This window comes from Schistocerca gregaria, chromosome 2 (genome assembly GCF_023897955.1).
Source record: "Schistocerca gregaria isolate iqSchGreg1 chromosome 2, iqSchGreg1.2, whole genome shotgun sequence".
Taxonomy (NCBI): domain Eukaryota; kingdom Metazoa; phylum Arthropoda; class Insecta; order Orthoptera; family Acrididae; genus Schistocerca; species Schistocerca gregaria.
This window is the reverse complement of record NC_064921.1, coordinates 990,860,356-990,882,671: the sequence shown is the minus strand read 5'-3', so window position 1 is coordinate 990,882,671 and position 22,316 is coordinate 990,860,356. Positions and strand designations below refer to the sequence as shown.

At 43.6% G+C, this 22,316-nt stretch overlaps 1 protein-coding gene and 2 non-coding genes across 4 annotated transcripts in view; all 3 read left to right on the top strand.

Annotated features, from left to right (window-relative positions):
- LOC126335494 (chitin deacetylase 1) overlaps positions 1–22,316 on the top strand; it is a 44,762-nt gene that overhangs the window by 20,573 nt on the left and 1,873 nt on the right. For both annotated transcript variants that reach the window (XM_049998828.1, XM_049998829.1), the window contains exons 5-7: positions 6,712–6,827; positions 9,224–9,460; positions 19,744–20,313. In XM_049998828.1, the coding sequence (XP_049854785.1) occupies positions 6,712–6,827; positions 9,224–9,460; positions 19,744–20,313 (923 nt within the window). The remainder of the gene's footprint in view (positions 1–6,711; positions 6,828–9,223; positions 9,461–19,743; positions 20,314–22,316) is intronic.
- Trnas-cga (transfer RNA serine (anticodon CGA)) lies at positions 17,854–17,928 on the top strand. The gene has a single exon. It is a non-coding gene; the product is annotated as a tRNA-Ser (tRNA).
- Trnas-cga (transfer RNA serine (anticodon CGA)) lies at positions 18,454–18,528 on the top strand. Its single transcript has one exon. It is a non-coding gene; the product is annotated as a tRNA-Ser (tRNA).

Below are 22,316 nucleotides of genomic sequence, written 5' to 3'. Positions count from 1 at the left end.
CTCAGTGAAATACAGGGTCTTAATATGTCATTTTAAGTCTTCTCCAGCTGAAAAATTACATTAATTACTGCCACAGTTCAAAATCAAGCTTAGCGCCTTACAGACGCCATACATTGACGGCGTATTTTCATGCGACTTCATAGTACCCTTTGGGGATATGAGGAAAGATAAAAGCGCGGAACATTTCGGTAATTGCAACAGTTAACAGTTCGCTGTAAATGCGCGGAACATTTCGGTAATTACAACAGTTAACAGTTCGCTGTAAATGCTATCTAACATAGGCGCACATCTGTCCGCCAATCTTATCTTAGGATGGGAATCGAAAGGCGGTGAAACTGTTTAAAAAAATGGTTCAAATGGCTCTGAGCACTATGGAACTTAACATCTGAGGTCATCAGTCCCCTAGAACATCGAACTACTTAAACCTAACTAACCTAAGGACATCACACACAGCCATGCCCGAGGTAGGATTCGAACCTGTGTCCGTAGCGGCCGCGCGGTTCCAGACAGAAGCGCCTAGAACCGCTCAGGGTGAAACTGTTGTGATGAACGCACTTTTGTTTGATAACCATATAAACATATACTTTTTTGTTGCAATTGTAGCCTCAGCCAAAATAAATTTTCTAAATAACAGCAATTTACCACCCTGGTAGTTGTTAGTTGGATTAAAATATTATTTCATTTTGGATTCGTCGCTACTGCACAGTTTAGGATGTGTCGGCGTTTCCAAGTGAGAATAGTTTGACCAGTCAAACGAATATTTTCGCGGTACAGTCAGAACGTGAGTATGGTCAAACTTTGTTAAAATTTTGTTGTATGGCAGCTTACTGGTCTTTAAAATTAACAACCTGATGCAAAAAGATTCCTAAGCAACAGACTTCAGCTCTTGTATGATACATCACTGCTGCTCAGGAAAGTCTTGTTGTCATGTTGGTAATTTTAAGGTCCGGTCAATAACCATATTTTAGCGAAGTATAATAAAGATGATTATATGTACATTTTGACTGTCACCTGAAAATGTCTTTTTGACTGATTATACTCCACTCACTTGAAAATGGCTACAAATCCGAAACTGTGTAGTAGCGGCGAATCCTAAGCGAAAAGTTATTTTAATTCAGCTAACAACTGCCCTTGCTGCAGGTTGTTGTTATTTAGAAAATTTGTTTCGGCTGCAGCCACAAATATATGTAAAATAAAATACAGTGCGTTTCAAAAAGACTATAGGTATTTCCAACGCATATACTTATTAAACTTTAAGACGAAGGGATATGAAACTTAACACACATATTTACGAACCTCTCAAGTTCAGATTACAGATGTTCAATATGTCCTCCATGAGCGGCACCAACAATGTCAGATCGATACCCAAATTCCTCCCATACTCGGGCAAGAAGGTCCTTCGTCACTGGTGTTATGGCAGTACGGATCCGGTTCTTCAACTCTTCCAGGTTCTGTGGGAGTGGTGGTACATAAGCGTAGTCTTTAAAGAAACCCCACAGGAAGAAGTCAGAGGGTGTCAAATCCGGTGACACTGGAGACCAGATGAGACGTGCTAAGTCGCCAGCTCCTTGACGACCAATCCAACGGTTCGGTAGCGTTTCATTAAGATATTCACGCACTTGGCCACTCCAGTGAGAGGGTGCCCCGTCTTGTTGAAAAATGAAGTTGACTTGGTGTAGCTTCGGAAACAACCACTTGTGTAACATAGCGAGATACTGCTGACCGTTAACCGTGCTTCCATCAAATAAGAAGGGGCCGTAAACAAATGATCGGGATATCGCACAGAACACATTGACTTTGGACGAATCTCGTACATGTTCAGTGGCTGCTTGTGGGTTATTTAGGCCGCAAATTCGAACACTGTGTTTGTTTCACTGACCACTAACGTGGAAAGTCGCTTCATCACTGAACACGATGCGTTGCGCGAAAGTATTATCATTGTCAATAGCATCAATAATCTCGTTACAAAATGCCACACGTTTGCGTTTGTCATCAAGACGCAGAGCTTATAACAGCTGTATCTTGTGCAGTTTCATACGGTAACTGAGCGACGTCTTAAAACACGCCACATTATTGCCGTAGGCAGTTGTAACTCCCGACTGGCGCGACGAGTTTATTTTAAAGACTACTTTCTAAAGCAGTTTGATTTCGTGCAACACTTTCTTCAGGAACACGAGGGCGGCCAGGACTCTTTCCTTTACACACACATCCTGTATCTAGAAACTGTCGATACCGTCTGCGAATGTTCCACTCATTCGGAGCATCAGTTTGGTACCTCAACCTGAAACGTCTTTAGAGTTTAATCACGGAATTGCACTTCGCAAACTCAAGAACACAAAATGATTTCTGCTGCGGAGTAGCCATTTTAAACGTATTACGTTTACCAAGAAAAACAGAAGACAACTGCCATCTAGCGCCTATTAATATAAACTAGACTATGCATTTGTTTCTCCAATAGCCGAGACTAGGCGCAGCGATCGATAGTTTGGACAAAATAATACTTTGTAACACCCTGTATATTTTTTTTCACAGTTTTTTGTTTTGAGGAGCAGTATCACACCTTTGATACCCATAATAGAATAACAGTGGCTTACAGATAAATAATGAGATCAAAAATTTCCAGACACTCCTTCGTAACGCGGAATTGACTACTAGATGTCGCGAGAGGCAGACCCGCCAGTATAAAAGGAGTCGAGAAATATTTCACTGTCAGCAAAAAAGCAGTAACAGCAGAATGGATGGCCAATTGAGCTCAGCCACTTGCGATGTGGCCTAGGCACTGGACATCACCTGAAAAACAAATCCATCGGGGACATTTCAACCCTTCTAAAGCAGGCCAAGTCGACTGTTAGTGTTGTGATCGTGAAGTGGAAACTCTATGCCAAAACCAGGCAACTTTCATGCACTCATGAACAAGGACCGTCAAGCATAGCAGTGCTACCAGCAGTCCAGTTGTCACAATAACTGTGTGAACGGAGTTGGGGTACGGTGGTCAATATACCCTGTGGCAATCCGATGGAAGGGTTTGGATTTAGAGAATGCCTGGAAACGCTATATATGCTTGCAGTAAAGGAACCATTCGGAGGCAATGGCTGTTTGATTCAGTGTCTCAATGCAACTAGTCATAAAGTAGTATCAGTGGGACGTTTGTGGACAATAACATTTCTGAAATGGACTGGCCTGCCTAGAGTCCCGACGTGAACCTGATGGAACACCTCTGAGACCAGTTAGAACTTAGGCTCCGCTCCAGATCCCAGCGTCCAACACCAATACGTTCTCTGGTTTCGGCTCTTGAGGACGAATGGGCTGCCGCTACTCCACAGACAGTCAGACAGCTCACTGAAAGTGTCCGCAGCAGTGGGGCAAACGTCCCACACATCCCATATTAAGGTCCGCTATTACGTGTCCGAGAGATAAAGGGACAGAGGAAGAGAAGTTTACGCTGTTTTCACTGACTTGGGGAAAGCCTTTGATAGAGAGCGGCGGAATAAATTAATGGACGTTGTAGGGAAGAATGGTGTCAACTGGATGGGTAGAAGGCTGATTAAAAATCTATAGCTACAACACAAAATCAAGTGCAGATTGAGAAGGAGATAACAGAGGAAAGCACAACTGGAAGGGGAGTGAGCGAAGCTGCACTTTCTCGCAAATAATGTTTATCATATATTTCATGCGTATTATTCAGTGTGAAACAAAATAGAGCCTTCATAAACATTCAGGCAGCTCATTGAAAGTGTCCCCAGCAGAGATGCACAAATCCCGCATTTAGGTGCACTATTAGGTGTGGTGGAAAGAGGAAGAAAAGCATATACTGTTTTCACTGAGTTGGGGAGAGCCTTTGATAGAATGCAGTGGAATAAATTCATGGATATTGTAAGGAAGAATGGTGTCGACTGGAGTGGTAGAAGGCTGATTAAAAACCTATACCTACAACACAAAATCGAGCACAGGTTGGGAAGGAGATAACAGAGGAAAGCACAACTGGAAGGGGAGTGAGTGAAGCTGCACTCTCTCCCTAATACTGTTTAATGTATATATAGAGCACACTACTCAGAAATTTGTGAAACAAAATAGAGGACTGCAGGTTGGTGGTAGGAGGAGAGCATGTATTCGACTGCCTTTTATGGTGATGCATGGACAGGAACATGAGGAATAGACTGGCGAAGTGCTTCATATGGAGAGCGGCATTATATGGAGCCAAGACAAGAACACTGTGGAAAGAGGAAGAAATAAGAGCAGAAGCATCAGAGTCGTGGCTTTGGAGCAGGATGGAAGGGATAAAATGGGTAGACAAGGTGAGAAATCAGGAGGTGTTGAGAAGAAGTGAGGGAGGAGAGTGAAATTTTAAAGGAAATCAGGGAGAGGGAACACAGTTTGCTTGGACATTGGATGACGAGAGATTGTTTACTGATGGATGCTGTGGAAGGAACAGTGAATGGAAGAAGAAGAAGAAGAAGAAGAAGAAGAAGAGGAGGAGGAGGAGGAAGAAGAGGAGGAGTACTCACAGAATACCAGTTGATTGACAGTATGTATGATAGGACACAGTTATGAGAGAACGAATGCTGTAGGAAATGACAGGACAGCATGGAGAGATAGATACATGTGAAGAGGGGGTTGGGTTGTTTGGGGGAAGAGACCAAACTGCGAGGTCATCGGTCTAATCGGATTAGGTAAGGATGGGGAAGGAAATCGCCCGTGGCCTTTCCAAGGAACCATCCCGGCGTTTGACTAGGGCGATTTAGGGAAATGACGGAAAACCTAAATCAGGATGGCCGGACGCACGATTGAACCGCCGTCCTCCCGAATGCGAGTCCAGTGTGCTAACCACTGCGCCACCTCGCTCGGTGGTACATGTGAAGACAAGTCCTAGAAAACAACACTGATGATGATGATAATGAAGAAGATGATGATGTGTGTCCGCATACTTTTGATCGCATAATATACACAGGAGATAGCAGAAACGGCATCACGACGTAGGGTTTTTCCCAGTGGACGCCAAGAATATTCTGCAGCCGAGAAAGGCGCAATGGTGTTTTGAGGCAGGCCGTATCCGGATACGCGCGGGCGCGGATCACGTGCCGGGTGGCTGCTGGGGGGGGGGGGGGGGGGGGGGGGGGGCGGAACGTGACTGCCAGGGCGTGGTCCGTGCACGGCGGCCGGGCTGCCGCGTTGTGCAACACGCCGGCCCTGCAGAATGTCAGCTCGCGCGCCAACGCCCCTCTGCTCTCGCCACACGCGTACGAAATTCCTCGTCCATTTCCTAGCTTAGGCTCTGGCATTTAACCATAATTTCTTATACCAGAGCAAGCCGTTAGTACAAAACACTAAGGTTCAAATGGTTGTGAGCACTATGGGACTTAACATCTGACAAGGGATCCTCCCCATCGCACCCCCCCCCCCCCCCTCAGATTTAGTTATAAGTTCGCACAGTGGATAGGCCTTGAAAAACTGAACACAGATCAATCGAGAAAACAGGAAGAAGTTGTGTGGAACTATGAAAAAAATAAGCAAAATATACAAGAGCTATCCACAAAGTACATTACGTTTTGGAATTAAAAATAAATAAAATATTGGAAATTCTTTTATTATATACAGATAAAAGCCACACTTAAATACTACTTTTCTACATAGTTGCCATTTAAATTAAGGCACTTATCGTAGCGATGGACGGGCTTGAAAATTCCTTCGTCGTAAAATTAATCAGTAACCCGGTAGAAATAAGATTTTTGTGGATTTCCTGGAAAGAGGCACTACAATAAACTCTCAAAGGTGTTGCCAAACTCTGCAGAACCTCAGAAGAGCAATACAAAACAAGCGCAGGGGAAAGTCGGGCTCAAAGATCTTGCTGATTCACGACAACGCCCGGGCCCACACGGCAAATGCCACTCGTGAAGTTCTCGAATCTTTTAAGTGGGAGTTGTTTCCTCATCCGCCGTACAGCCCCGACCTGGCACCGAGCGACTTCTACTTATTCCCAGCAATGAAGAGGTAGTTGGCTATGCAGCGTTTTGATGACGACGCACAGCTTCAAGAAGAGGTAACCACGTGGTTGAAGGCGCAGGCGGCCGAATTTTACGACGAAGGAATTTCCAAGTTTGTCCATCGCTACGATAAGTGCCTTAATTTAAATGGCAACTATGTAGAAAAGTAGTATTGAAGTGTGGCTTTCATCTGTACATAATAATTAAAAAAATTCCAATACTTTATTTATTTTTAGTTCTGAAACGTAATGTACTTTGTGGGTAGCCCTCGTACAATCTGAGTAGTCCATGCCAAGATAGGCAACATGCAAAGTCGCAAGCCCATTGCCGTAGTCGTCGTATAAATAGCAGACGGACCACAGGCTCTTTTCTGTGTTGTCGACACGTCAATGGGACGTCTTTTGCAACGAATCACGTTATTAAGCATATCTGGCTGCTTCAACACTGTCCGATGCGTGTTCTTTTCAGCCTGTACGTGAAATATGCAGAGACTCTACGCCGACTGCTTGTCGTAATAAATTCACATCACAAAGCTCCACGTTTAATTTTAACGATAACCGTTTTTTCTACAAACTCGGCTTCTGACAGTAGATGCATTAATTTCGCTCGTAGCTTACACACATATTATTACTAAGGAGAATGATTTACTGGTTGCTGTCCTTCACTGTAAACAGTTTGACTTTGGCACGCTCCTGATTCTGACATGTTTGCCTCTTTGTTTTTCCCGCAGCCGTGGAGACGGACCCTAACCGTGCGCCAGACTGCGACCCCACACAGTGCGTGCTGCCAGACTGCTTCTGCTCCGCTGACGGCACCAGGATCCCCGGCAGCATAGAACCCAACCAGGTACGTCACCAGCATAAAGGCACCACGCGATGTGGCCCGTATTCCCTAGTCTTAGCTGAGTGTATCGTCAATAAAGGCGACGCACAAAATATCCAATATGTTCTGCACGCAAGCTGTAGCAGACACGTTTCAGATCTGAACTGTTGTTTTACAATGATTGAAACATAGAGGGACGCACTGATGCATAGGCACTATTTTGGTGTATTTCAGATTCAGCAATGATATAAATATGAAACCAGAGCTCTATGGTAACTGTGGCTCAAACTGACTTGCAGTTTCACAGTAACAACTACACAGTTAGGACAGGAAAATATAGAGCAAACTAGAGCTTTCAGATATCTGGGAAATTATTACGACCGAAGTGAGATGTAATAAGAATGTGAAAACACGTATAACAATTGCAGAGGAGGCATTTAATGAGAATAGAAGGCTTCTATGTGGAAGCATGGACAGGGACCTGAGGAAGAGACTGGCGAAGTGCTTCATGTGGAGCGTGGTTTTATACGGAAGAAAGACATGAACATTGAGGAAAGAGAAAGAAAGAAGAAATAGAAACATCCGAGACGTGGATTTAGAGGAGGCTGGAAGGGATAAAATGGGTAGACAAGGTGAGAAATCAGGAGGTGTTGAGAAGAAGTGAGGGAGGACATTGTTTGGACATTGGATGAGAAGAGATTGTTTACTGAAGGATGCTATGGAAGGAACGGTGAATGGAAGAAGAAGAAGAAGAAGAAGACGCACACGATACCAGTTGTTTAACAGTATGATAGGACACAATTATGAGAGAACAAATACGGTAGGAAATGACAGGACTGCACTGTCCTAGGAAAGAACACTCATGATGATGATGATGATGATGATGATGATGAAGATGATGATGTGTGTCCGCATACTTTTGATCGCATTATACACACGGCACATTGTAGAAACGGCATCAAGACATAGGATTTTTCCCAGTGGACGCCAAGAATATTCTGCACCCGAGAAAGGAGCAATGGTGTTTTGAGGCACGAAAACCCATTCGTTAAGGCAACCTGTGAAATTTTTGTTGCGTACTGCTGTGAAATTGCGAACTGATTTGAGTGAAAATCTTGAGAGAGCTCAGGCTTCATGCGCTGCCCGACGCAAAGACTAAATGTTTGCACAATGTAAAAGGATACTTCTTTTCCAATATAGTTTTTTACAAACGTATATTTTGAAAATATTTATTCATTTGGTCGTAAATTTGATAATTTGCTTCTATAGAACACAGATCCAGGAGGAATGAAAATCGTGGTACGACTGTATGAGATTGAAATTATGAGACTTCGAGCGAGTCCATAAACCCCTAGAAAGGCAGCTATCTGAGTTCGAGCTTCGATGCGGCACACGGATATAACTCTCCACAGATGATTAAGATCTGTGGTTTGCTCTTGAAAATACACAACAGAATAATTTCATACCATGAGATTAAACTATCACCGTAAATCGTGCAATTTGCCGAAAAACATCTCTGTGTTTTAGGAATTCTCTAGGATTTTACAGGGTGCCTAAGGTTACATTTATTAAATAATTTCACAATTAGTTTAGAGAAATGCGTCTGTGAGCCATCACCTGTACAAATACAGATTTATTGAAAATAAAGGTCATTGTACAGCTGATGGCTAGGAGACGCATTTCTTCGATTATTGACAGCTGTAAACAGTTACCTTATAAAATTTCTAATTAGTTTAAAGTGGATATATTACATTGAATAGAACACTTCAATAGAGAAGGAACTTTTTTGCGCCCCCTATTCAGAGAATACAATATTCGATAGTAACAGGTAACTTCAGTGGTTAGACAAGTCTGATTTAATTTAGCCCAGTTTTAAAAATATTGAGTAGAGTTCTAACAAATATGTTACACTGACAACTGCTTGCATTCTAAATGCAAGACCTGAGTTTCTTCTCGCGTATACAATTTTCAGACAACTTACAGGAATTCAGCCAGGTAATATTTACAGCGACCGCCTTTCAAACAACTTATGGGAATTCAGCCAGGTAATATTTACAGCGACAAATGTAAATATTACCTGGCTGAATTCGTGTAAGTTGTTTGAAGGGTGGTCGCTGTAAATATTACCTGGCTGAATTCCCGTAAGTTGTTGAAAATTGTAAATGCGGATGCTTTACCACTACATCCTACTTCCAACTTGAACTATCTACATGATTCTAAGAACAAAATAGATTGAAAGCAATGGCATCGGATCTCCTTCAACCTGGATAGCGGAACGTAGCTGCATGAAAACTTTCATTTCCGTATGCATACTTGACAACCTGTTACTACCAGCATTCAAACAGCGTCTCATAGAAGACGTGTTTTGAAAATGTTGACAGTAACGTCCTCTCCAATATCAACGCCCTCTCTTGTTCCAGGTGCCACAGATGATCACACTGACGTTCAACGGTGCCGTCAACGTGGACAACATCGACCTGTACGAGGAGGTGTTCAACGGCCAGCGCAACAACCCGAACGGCTGCCAGATCCGTGGCACGTTCTTCGTCTCGCACAAGTACACCAACTACTCGGCCGTGCAGGACTTGCACCGCCGTGGCCACGAGATCGGCGTCTTCTCGCTCACTCACAAGGATGACCCTAATTACTGGACTCAGGTACGAGGACTCTTGTCTTTAGTGTCTTGCCACAGCTGGCGCTTTAACCTGCCGCCATCTGCTGCAGCGTACAGAAACGTTTTCTCTGTGGGTTCACAGGTTCAGATCACGAAGGAAAAAAAAAAAAAAAAAAGTAGTATACGCCCCGACATACACTAATTTGAGTCACGGCAACAGATAAGCTACTTCTCAATTTCGCTGACGTCAATTTCTTCATTACTTTCTGCAGGCAATTACCGTTTCAAAAATAAATAAAGAGATAAAGGCAGCCGATTCCATAACTGCCCATGAAATATGACGCCAAGTCTGCTATGAAAAAACAGTTTTCCAATAGGAACAAATTATACTAGTAACAACAAGAAAGATTATACAGGTTGTCCCCCCTACGAGTTGGCAGGCGCATGTTCTCTGGTGTTTCGGCAGGCATTTGCAATTTCGTTTTTTCAGTGTGTATCTGGAGTCAGCCCTAACAAATATTGCTCATCAAAGCTTTCATGCGAAGGCCATTATCGACGGAAAGCAGAATTTTACGCGCGCATTCGCTAGAGCGGTCCAGAATTATTTTAGTGCGATTTTTGTTTCATCGACATGTATTAACACGTACAGCACACACGGAGAAATAGTCAGTACTCCAACAGCGACTGACCAGCGCTGCTGCATGGCGGCAGCCGCTGGGGTACTAGTTATTCTTCCAGTTTTATCGTCCCTGTTAATACATATAGATAAAACAAATATCGCACTAGATTATATTTTGGATCGCTCTAACGAATGGGCACGTTTAATTCCGCTTTAGAAAGCATTTTGTTTGTAATGGAAACAAACCTACGGTTTCCGTCGACTATAGGCGTCGCGTAAAAGACTTAAAAAAGCAGTATTCGCTTGGGCTGACTCCAACTGGTCCTTGCAGAAACGAAATTGCAAATATCTGCCGAAACACAAGAAAAAATGCGCCTGACGGTACTTAGAGGGAACACCGTGTATATACGTAAATCCAAGGGCTCTCGTGGCCTTTGACACTGACGGTAAGACCTTCCTAATTCTTGGGCGGCGTCGTATTTTCTTCAGGTCTTTCGAAAGTTTCAAGAGGAATATGACGTGATGTAACAATTCAGAAGGTTTTGCCAGCAAGGGAGCTCATAAATGATGTTTTTGTGGACTGCACCTATCAAAATACGTGGTGCCCGTCTTCACACTGTCTGTACTCTCCAGTCACGACCGTTGTTCAGAGGAAGATGGGAGGGAGAGAAGGCTGACAGTTTACCGCCTGGTGGCAACTATGTCGTGGCAGATGGGGTACTTGCTCGCCTGGACAAGGATGTGGTAGGAAACAGGCCGTGGCCTGCTCAAAGGAACCTTTCCCGAGAAATGATTTAGGGTAACCACGAAAACCTAAATTTGTATGATCAGACGGGGAGAGCTAAACCTTGCTTCTCCTAAATACGAGCTCAGTGTTTTAGTGATAGTCTGACCGGGAGAGCGGTGTGCTGACCACACGCCCCTCCTATCCGCATCCTCATCTGAGGATGACACGGCAGTCGGATGGTCCCGATGTGCCACTTGTGGCCCGCAGACCGAGTGCTAGTTAGGGGAAACATTTCACTTATTTTCGCTTAATTGCAGAATATTTTTTAATGAAACACTTTATAACTATCTGAATAAATTAAATACATGCAAGAGCATCAGTCAGCGTGTCACTTGCACGGAAAAACTGTTGGCGGATGTCTGTCAGAGGTCAGTCGAACAAAGCTAAGCGAGGTGAAAGGACCGGCATTAGGCAGCAATTTTAAGCCCTCGCTAGATGCCCCTTTTTTTTAGTCCTGTTTGTCGCTCTTTGGAATGGAAGATAGAAATTATCATCTTGTCGTCGTCGTCGCTATCATCAGAGATGGCGCATGTCTTTAACTGTTCCGTGATAGCGTAGCCCTGAAACACGTCTTCCGAAATCATATCTTGCGGATGGATGGGCTTTCGGTATTCGGGCGCTCGCAGTTATTAGCCTTTTTTGAATAGCACTTAAAACTTTTCAGGAAGGAAATTAAAAATCCCGAATTAAAAGTAAAATGTTACAACTTATAAATTGAAGTGATATAATACACTAAACAGGAATGTAAAAGATATAAACGTATCTATATTAACGCAATAGCGATTCTCAAGTGGTTAATATCTGCTCATGCTGCACGTTTGCCTAATAGGGAATTCAGATATGAGAGAGATTTCGTTGCAAAAAGTGAATAGCCGGAAGGACAGGTCTTCCGTCGAACCATTCCCTGTCCTCTGTCCAACACGCAAACTACTCCACAAAAATATGAGCACACAGTTACGTAAACACTACAGGCACCATACACAGGTGGCTTTTCTTGACGCAGGGTGATTCCGTTGGCTGAAGGCCAGCCACTGCCTTACGAGGGGGCGAGCTACTCTCTCCCTCTCGCCTTGTTTCGTCTTGCTCTACGGTCGGATGCTTGGTTTAAACAGTCAGAGCTTTATCCCATCCACTCAACGCCATTCTCCTTGCCATCGGCCCGTGACTACAACTTTCCCCAGTAATCCTGCTGAAAGCAAAAAGACGACTTGTTTCTCTTACGTGCCAGTTTAGCTGCTGCACCTGCGATTTCGTTGCTAAGGATTCCAACAGGTCCCGGTACCCAGCAGAAATATATTTCTTTGTCATGCTTAGCACAACGCCTTTCAAGAGTCTGTTTCCAGATTTGAGTGCTGTGAAATTGGCGAGTGTGAATTTCTGCGTTGTGAGCGAGGCACAATACTCTTAAGAACATAAAAGAGACGACTACAAAAAGCAGAGGCAGAACACCACACACGCGGGTAGAAGATCCGAAACATATTCAAACTCTCACAGCACTCGAAAATGCAAATAAATTCCCGAAACGTGTTGTGTTACGCGTGATAAAAAACATTAATGTGCATTAACTTTATTATATAAATTATTCTTGATACAGTTAAAGACTTCCCAAAAAAATAGTTTATGGTGGATGAAATTAAAGTATTTCCTTGCCCTGCTTATGGTAGGAGAAGAGGGTCGTCTGCTAGATACATTCGTTACATTTAGCGCTAAAGAAATGGTGTTTTTCATATAGGCCCTGATATCCATGGCACTGATTTCGTTCTGTACACGTGTCCTGAATCGCGAGAAACTCTTATGATTACACTGAAACTACCAGCATCGTTCAATGAGTAATGCCTCTCAACTTTTTTCGCTGAACATTTTTATTCTTAAGATTTAGAAATTTGATGCCAATATCAGTCAACATTTCCTTTACATGTACAATTTTTATCCATCCTCTCCATCTCGTTCTATGGCCTTATGTTAGCACTGTGTAAGAGCATGTATTGCCTGATGATAAAAGCTGTTGCCCTGTGCTCACAGCCAAGTTTTCGCTGCAGGAATTACGCTGTCATCATTTTGAAAGTGTGTACCACGTAAAGAATCCCCATTTGGGCCGTACAGATGGAGGCAGGTCTGTGCTGTAAAGTAGATGAAGCGATGATCATTAACCACCTGGGCAACACATCTACGAGAATGACACCATGACTATCATGACTTTGCCGGCACAGGAAGCTGCCTTGAATTTCATTTGTTTTGGTGATTCTTGGTGGTGGCACTCCAGTGAATGTTTTGCTTCCCATTCAAAATGATGCACCCAGGTTTCGTAATCTTGTAACGTTCCGTAACAGAAGGGCCTCTCCATTGGCCTCAAACTGCTCCTCCAGTTCAGACGAAATCACTTTTTTTGAATCTCGTAGTCCGTTGCGAGTGTTCGTCTAATCCATTTGGAGCACACCTTTGAATATTCGAAAGTTTCAGTTACTACATTCACGCTTCTAATGCTCACCAATAGCTGTAGAACCAATTGCCGAGGTGTGATTCGCTGATCTTCCCGAATGATGGCATCGTCGCGATTCACCATGTTGTATGCTGTGGCTACCATGAGACGTCCCGAACGTGACCCATCTGGAGATCAGTTTCTGTACTTCCTGACGGCTGGAGTCTCTTTACCCTTCGCCCAACATTACCACGGACTGCACAAAAATGTTTTTGAATGTTAATCACGGGTCCTTTTTTCGCAGCCAAGAGTTCAATTTCAGCACATGGCTTGTAACGAGTGTCTTGCGTAGACGCCATTTTGATGTTTGACTACGACTTTGGCATCTGACGGATTTGTTCAAAAGTTCGCACATGCTCAGAAGAAACATCAAATTTGAAGCACCTAACAGGTCGTTTTCCTATTATGTTAACAACTGTAAAAGAAATATCGACTTCGACGTGACCTTGAGCAGTAAATATTTTCATTCAGCGTCGTAGAAACAGTTGTTGAACTATTTGAAGTAATAATGACTCCGATTCCTAGCGTCGACATCAACAGCCGGTGGGGAAATGTACTGTTCAGTTACGCCTTAACCCGTGGTTGGTAGTCTGTGGTCTTTTACGACCCCAAGGCTACTTTAACTACAAAGAAACAGTTTTAACGTCAACATAGGGTTCTTATCCTCAAGATATGCTTTTTAGGACTTTTTTATAATAAGTGGGGCAAAATATTAGAGGTTATATCACGGTTCATGGTACAATAATTTGAAATTTTTCCAGTGGGTCAGGATATGCCCCAGGTATATATGTGATTTTCAATGTTATATTTCAGTTTCTTTTTGTTTTTTTTTTTTTTTTTTGGCAATAGTACACCTTCTGAACCAAAATTCCTTTGTCCGTTGTTTTAACTAATTCGTAGAAAATACATACACATGCCTGTTTGGAACAAATTCAGGGTTAGGAATTATGTTTTGTTGAAGTAACGTGTGGTATCATATTTTATCCACAATAGATCATAGAAAGGGTCTAGAGGCTTGAGCAGGTTTTAACAGATATACATAAGAGTAATAGTAACAATGAATCAAGTTTTGGAAATGGGCATGACAGTGATGCTGATGTAGGTAAGACAGGGAGATATACAGATCGGGGATTAGATGAACGTTAATGAACGTGAAAAAATGGTATTCAGGGAACTACCGCGCCTACTCTTGTTTTCGGAAGTGGACACATGACGTGTGCAAGGAGGCTTCCAGGAGTGTAATACGTGAAACTACGCTTGTTCTACGTCACCTCAGACTACAAATTCAGACAAGGGCAGATTGTCTCAGACTTTTTATCACCGATCCTAGTCAGAGTGTAACAGCAATACTAATAATCGTGCAAAGGAAGTAAAATTCTACACCCATATCTTGAACGCTGGATTGAACGTGACCGTGCAGAACTACAGGCATGCTTTGCTTAATAATAACTGGTTTGCACAAGGTACGTTGGAAACCTTTGAGTGAATTTCGATCAGATGAGAATGACTTACACTTTCTCGAGCCACAATGAGCTGTTCAAGATTTCGTTATATTCTGCTGCGCGTCCGGTTCGATGAGAAACTTGCAAGAGGAGAAAGAAAAGTAGGTTCTGGATCAAAAGCTGAACCTACATGGGCCGTGCGCGAAATTTTCATTAATGTATGCATTTCGTCTTATATCCACGGGCCTTATATTACGGTTGATGAGCACCTGTGTGATTTGAGGGGACGGTGTCCATTCAAGGTGTACATTGCTTCGAAACCTGGACAGTGCAGGATAGAAGTGTGCACCGCTGTAGATTGTGAGACCAGTTACCTAATAAATGCACAAAATCTGCTGAATAAAGGCTAATAAATCAAGAGAAACGCCTTAATTATAGCGTGCGCATGGGCTTCACTATAAGTCATTATTATTTTTGAGGAAATATTTTACATTTTATTTCCATATAAAGTTAAAATCTCCTGGGTTGATAGGCCGCGGCGTATTTCCTCTAAAATAATCGGCGTTTCGACCCCTCTGTTGGGATCTTCTTCAGGATCTTCTCGGTGAGCCAAGCACTTCTTCGAGAAAGTATCCAGCAAATACGCAGAGAATTAACGCGACACTGGTCTCTGGCAGTGTTCTAGTATCAGTGGACACCGGAAGATCCTGAAGAAGATCCCAGCAGAGGGGTTGAAACGTCGATTATTTTAGAATAAATATGATGCGGCCTAACAACCGAGATTTTAACGTAAGTGACAACGGCCACGAAAGCTTGCAGACTTACTTCCATATAGCTGCCACGATCACCTTGGAATCAAAAGAGACCCCATACATACAGTATGCTTTTCCTGAGCTCATACAATGTGAGGGCTAATCAGCAACCAGTAGACAGACCACTGTCCTCCCACGTGGACAAAAGTGCCGCAGCCGTTAGTTAATTAGGAGCAGAAATAGGTGCGTGTGAGTAGAGCACTTGCGCGACGTAGCTCGGCGATCTGGCTGCAGGTCTCGCGGTCCCTCCGAGCTCAGGGGCGCCAAGGCGTGCGTCCCACTTCCCAGGCGGGCGACCGCGGAGCCAGCGGCGCGTGCGGGCCAGCGGTGCGTTTAGCGGCACGCGATTCCAGCAAACGCGCCCCGCCGCCTGTCACGCAACACTTTTCTCTGTCTTATGCTCCCGAGATTTGTAGCCTACAACGAACGAGCACTTTTTTTTAAAAAAAAAAAGAAGATGCAATGTTTAAGAGGTGGAGGTTTTTGAGATATAGCTGACGCAAAGCCAACTGGAGAAAGAAAGATTAGGGCTTAGCGTCCCGACGACGTTTGGGTCATTACAGACGAAACACAAGCTCAGACTGGGGAAGGCAATCTGCCGTACCGTTTCAAACGCACCATCACGGCTTTTATGAAAGTAAGGAAAACCTAAAGCTGGCTAACTAGACGGGGTTTGAACCGCCTTCCTCCAAAATACACATCCACTGTTTTACCACTTCGCAGATTCGCTCTGTGAATCCAACAGGTATGCGTCCAAAGAAGTTCATGGAACCCGTGGACAAAATAAAACAAACTACACAATCCCAATCCATATAACGACAGTCCAGAGCAGGAGTGTAGCGTTTTTCCGCTTTTGCATAATTTCATTCTCTGTAACGACGTCGTGCACAAAAATTTAGTTGTAGGTGCTGATATGGCGCGCAAGTTTTTTTTTTTTTTTTTTTTTTTTTTTTTTTTTTTTACGAGCCACGGAGAAAAATGTAATAGCCCGAACGCATGCCTTGATACACATTTTTAACGTTCGTCCTCATTTCAACAACACAAAATCTGCTAGGGCATGAAATGTATCGCCTGATATGCCGTTAAATTTGCAAGTGACCGCGCTACACAAGCGTAAAGGGAATCGTTAAACACAACAAATTTTTGTGATTTGTACACACCTCTCTTTACAGTCAATTCAAGTTCATCTGCACCTAAATCATTACTCTGCAATTCACAATTAAGTGCCTGGCAGAGGGTTCATCGAACACACTTTAAACTCCAGAATGAGATTTTCACGCTGCAGCGGAGTGTGCGCTGATATGAAACTTCCTGGCAGATTAAAACTGTGTTTTGGGCCGAGACTCGAACTCGGGACCTTTGCCTTTCGCGGGCAAGTGCTCTACCAACTGCCCTACCCAAGCACGACTCACGACCCGTCCTCACAGCTTTTACTTCTCCCAGTACCTCGTCTCCTACCTTCCAAACTTAACAGAAGCTCTTCTGCGAACCTTGCAGAACTAGCACTCATGAAAGAAAGGATGTTGCGGAGACATGGCTTAGCCACTGCCTGGGGGATGTTTCCAGAATGAGATTTTCACTCTGCAGCGAAGTGTGCGCTGATATGAAACTTCCTGGCAGATTACAACTGTTTGATTCTCGGCCCGACACACAGTTTTAATCTGCCAGGAAGTTTCAATCTTTAAACTACTTTTCAATCGTTCCACTCTCGAACAGCGCGCGGGAGAAACGAACATTTAAATCTTCTAGTACGAGCTTTGATTACTCTTATTTTACGATGATGGTTATTTCTCCCTATGTAGGTGGGTGCAAACAAAATATTTTCACGCTCTGAAGAGAAAGTTGGTGACTGAAATTTCATGAGAAGGTCCTGCCGCAGCGAAAAGCGACTTGGTTTTAGTAACTGCCACCCCAAGACACTAACATCAGACGAAAACCATATTCTTGCAAAAGTTAAAAATATAACGTATTATACAACAGGCGGAAGTTGTGAATAGGCAATAATGTGTGTAAGTTGCATTCGGATACTTAAGAAATCATGGATCTGTTTCCGTGTGAGCGATCATACATACTACAGGAAATAATTGTTCATTTCCAGAATGAGATTTTCACTCTGCAGCGGAGTGAAAATCTCATTCTGGAAACATCCCCCAGGCTGTTGCTAAGCCATGTCTCCGCAGTATCCTTTCTTTCAGGAGTGCTAGTTCTGCAAGTTTCGCAGAAGAGCTTCTGTAAGGTTTGGAAGGTAGAAGACGGATACTGGCAGAAGTAAAGTTGTGAGTACCGGACGTGAGTCGTGCTTCGATAGCTCAGTTGGTAGAGCACTTGCCCGCGAAAGGCAAAGGTCCCGAGTTCGAGTCTCGGTCGGGCACACAGTTTTAATCTGCCAGGAAGTTTCATATCAGCGCACACTCCGCTGCAGAGTGAAAATCTCATTCTGGAAACATCCCCCAGGCTGTGGCTAAGCCATGTCTCCGCAGTATCCTTTCTTTCAGGAGTGCTAGTTCTGCAAGTTTCGCAGAAGAGCTTCTGTAAGGTTTGGAAGGTAGGAGACGGATACTGGCAGAAGTAAAGCTGTGAGTACCGGACGTGAGTCGTGCTTCGGTAGCTCAGTTGGTAGAGCACCTGCCCGTGAAAGGCAAAGGTCCCGAGTTCGAGTCTCGGTCGGGCACACAGTTTTAATCTGCCAGGAAGTTTCATATCAGCGCACACTCCGCTGCAGAGTGAAAATCTCATTCTGGAAACATCCCCCAGGCTGTTGCTAAGCCATGTCTCCGCAGTATCCTTTCTTTCAGGAGTGCTAGTTCTGCAAGTTTCGCAGAAGAGCTTCTGTAAGGTTTGGAAGGTAGGAGACGGATACTGGCAGAAGTAAAGCTGTGAGTACCGGACGTGAGTCGTGCTTCGATAGCTCAGTTGGTAGAGCATTTGCCCGCGAAAGGCAAAGGTCCCGAGTTCGAGTCTCGGTCGGGCACACAGTTTTAATCTGCCAGGAAGTTTCATATCAGCGCACACTCCGCTGCAGAGTGAAAATCTCATTCTGGAAACATCCCCCAGGCTGTGGCTAAGCCATGTCTCCGCAGTATCCTTTCTTTCAGGAGTGCTAGTTCTGCAAGTTTCGCAGAAGAGCTTCTGTAAGGTTTGGAAGGTAGGAGACGGATACTGGCAGAAGTAAAGCTGTGAGTACCGGACGTGAGTCGTGCTTCGGTAGCTCAGTTGGTAGAGCACCTGCCCGTGAAAGGCAAAGGTCCCGAGTTCGAGTCTCGGTCGGGCACACAGTTTTAATCTGCCAGGAAGTTTCAATTGTTCATTTGTTATAATACGGCTCGCGTCGCGATTTTTATGTTAAGCTTTGTAAACACAATACATAAAAAGAAGTCCAAAGCAAAACCTAATTGATCAGCTACGTGACAATGCGTTATTTGTCTCCCGCCGCAAGATTACGCGGTTTAAAAAAAAATGGTTCAAATCGCTCTGAGCACTATGGGACTTCTGACGTCATCAGTCCCCTAGAACTACTTAAACCTAACTAACCTAAGGACGTCACACACATCCACGCCCGAGGCAGGATTCAAACCTGCGACCGTAGCGGTCGCGCGGTTCCAGACTGAAGCGCCTAGAAACGCTCGGCCACACCAGCCAGATTTTATGTTTTTGTGAAATTTTTTTTTTATTGCTATTGCCAGCATGCATTGTAAACCCTCTCTACGTCAGCCACTGGCAGTTATTTTGCTTCCCAAATATTCAAAACTCATCTACTACTTTGGCACATTCCATTGTCCTTTGTTTCGGTTTTCGTGACAGTCGTCTTGTATTCTCTTTCCAATACATTAATCATTCTGTTCGACGCATCTTCCAAGTGGTTTGGCGCCAGAATTACAAGATCATGGACGAATCTCGAGGTATTTATTTTCTTCTCCGTATCCAAATTTCTCTTTCGTTTCCTGTATTACTGTTTCAGTCTGCAGACTGAATTACATTAGTTACAGGTTAAAACACTCTCATTTACCTTTTAACTGTTTCTTTTATGTCCTTCGGCTCACAGTCTGGTTTCTGTAAAATCTGCAGCCAATCTTTCGTAGTAGGTATGTTGTCCCCGAGTCCCTGAATGGTGGTACACCACGCACACTTCTGTTTACTGCGTGCGCGTTCAGGACGGCTAGCTGACACTGTGTGTTGTCCTCGCTCAGGGTTCGTACGACGACTGGCTGGCTGAGATGGCCGGCGCCCGCCTCATCGTCGAGCGCTTCGCCAACATCACGGACGGCTCCATCATCGGCATGCGCGCGCCCTACTTGCGCGTCGGCGGCAACAAGCAGTTCGAGATGATGGCCGACCAGTTCTTCGTGTACGACGCGTCCATCACGGCGCCGCTCGGCCGAGTACCCATCTGGCCGTACACGCTGTACTTCCGCATGCCGCACAAGTGCAACGGCAACGCCCACAACTGCCCCAGCCGTAGCCACCCGGTCTGGGAGATGGTGATGAACGAGCTGGACCGCAGAGATGACCCCACTTTCGACGAGTCGCTGCCCGGTTGTCACATGGTCGACTCCTGCTCCAACATCCAGACTGGAGAACAGTTTGCCCGTCTCCTCAGGCACAACTTCAACAGGCACTTCAACTCCAACCGTGCTCCTCTCGGTCTGCACTTCCATGCCTCCTGGCTCAAGAGCAAGAAGGAATTCAAGGATGAGCTTATCAAGTTCATCCAGGAAATGCTTGAAAGGAACGACGTCTATTTCGTCACCATGCTTCAGGTGAGTGTGCACATTAATCGTAATTAATTTTTATTGATTAAAAACGTGAGACTTAAAACATCCATTTAAATATGAGGGGTAGCCATGAAGTTTTAATTATCAATACAAAAAAATAAAGTTACCAGTATGTAATTAATTTTTTCTTAATTAGCAAGTGCATTTCTTTAGTCCTTCTACACACAGAAACAGGAGCCCACTGATAAAGTGGGGGGAAGATAGTATCACTTGAAGCTTACTGGGAAGTAATATAAAAATAATGTGTACTCGCCCAGCACATTTGTCGATTGCTATCAAGTTTCCTGGTCATGATGAGATTTACGGAAGTAGGGCCTAAGGTGTGGTGGTGGGAGTGGGAGGTTGGGGGTGGGCAGGAGTGTGGGGGAGACTTCATTTGAAGCTTCCTCAGTACCTGGATATGGCATGCACCATTTTATTTTGGCTGCTTAGTGACATGCTATGATATTATAGCTGAGGATGTCAGTGAAATTCAGTTCTGCAGTCGTGTACCTGTAAGGAAACCAAAAATTAATTACATAACTTCATTTTTTCAAAGAGATAATCAAAATTTTATTACAACCCCTTGTACACCCACATGTGAAAGTAGCAATGAGTTCCTTCTGCACTATATCATTTTTCAGTCGCATGATCAAAACACACATTTTCAAATACTAGCATCAACACAAATGACAATTCAGCAATGAAATGTTGAGATAATGGCAATGCATGTTTTAATGACAAGTATCATTTGAGAAACTTTCAGAGAAATATCCAAGTTCCTTTTTACATAAGAAATGATTTGTTCCTACAGATAACTGTGTTTCCTGAGAAAATGTGAATCAAGAAAATATATTATAATGAATCATTGCTCTGACCACCTCTTCATATTACTACAAAGTGAAAAGTCTTTTTACCAAGAATGAGCACAGTTGTTAAAAAGAAGTTTCCAGATCTGTCCAAATAAAAGTAGCACATCTACATCCATTCTCCACAAACCATAGTAAAGTGTGTTGCAGAGGATATTTCCCATTGTACTAGTTATTAGGGCTTCTTCCTGTTCCATTCATGTATGGAGTGCGGGAAGAATGACAGTTTGAATGCCTCTATAAGCAGTGTAATTAATGTAGCCTTGTCCTCACAGACCCTACGGGAGCAATGAATCGTAGTAGTCATCATTTAAAGCAGTTTCTTGAAACTTTGTGAGTTTGCTTTCCCTGAATAGTTTGTGTGTATCTTCAAGTGTCTGCCAGTTCTGTTTCTTCAGCATCTCTGTAACTCTCCCAAGGGTGAGACAAATCTGTGACCAGTCACACTGCACTTCTGTGTGTACATTCAACATCCCCTGTAAGTCCTATTTCGTATGGGTCCCACATACACAAGCAGTATTCTAGGATCTGTCATGCTTGTGACTTATAAGCAATCTCCTCTGCAGAGTGGTTGCATTTCACTAGTATTCTACAAATAAAATGAAGTTTATTGCCAGTTTTACATGTGACAGAGTCTATGTGATCATTCCATTTCATATCACTACAAAATGTTACTCCCAGATATTTGCATGAGAGTAACAGTTCCAACTATGACTTATTGCTACTGTTGTCATAACACATCACTTGTTTTCATTTTGTCACATGCACAATTTTACATTCCTGAACATTTAAAGCAAATTGCCAATCTTTGCAACACTCTGAAATCCTATCAAGATCAGCTTCTTTCAGATAGCACTTCATTACAGATAACTGCATCATCTCTAAAAAGTCTGAGGTTACTGTTAACATCATCCACAAGATCATTAATATAGAACATGAACAACAAGATCCCCAAAACAATTCACAGGGGCACACCTGAAGGTACTTCTATGTCTGTCAATGACACTGCATCAAAGATAACATACTGTGTCATTCCTGCAAAAAAATACTCAATTCAGACACAAATTTCCCTTGACACCCCATGCAATGGTACTTTGGTAATAAGTGCAGATGCAGTACTCAAATGCTTATTGGAAAATG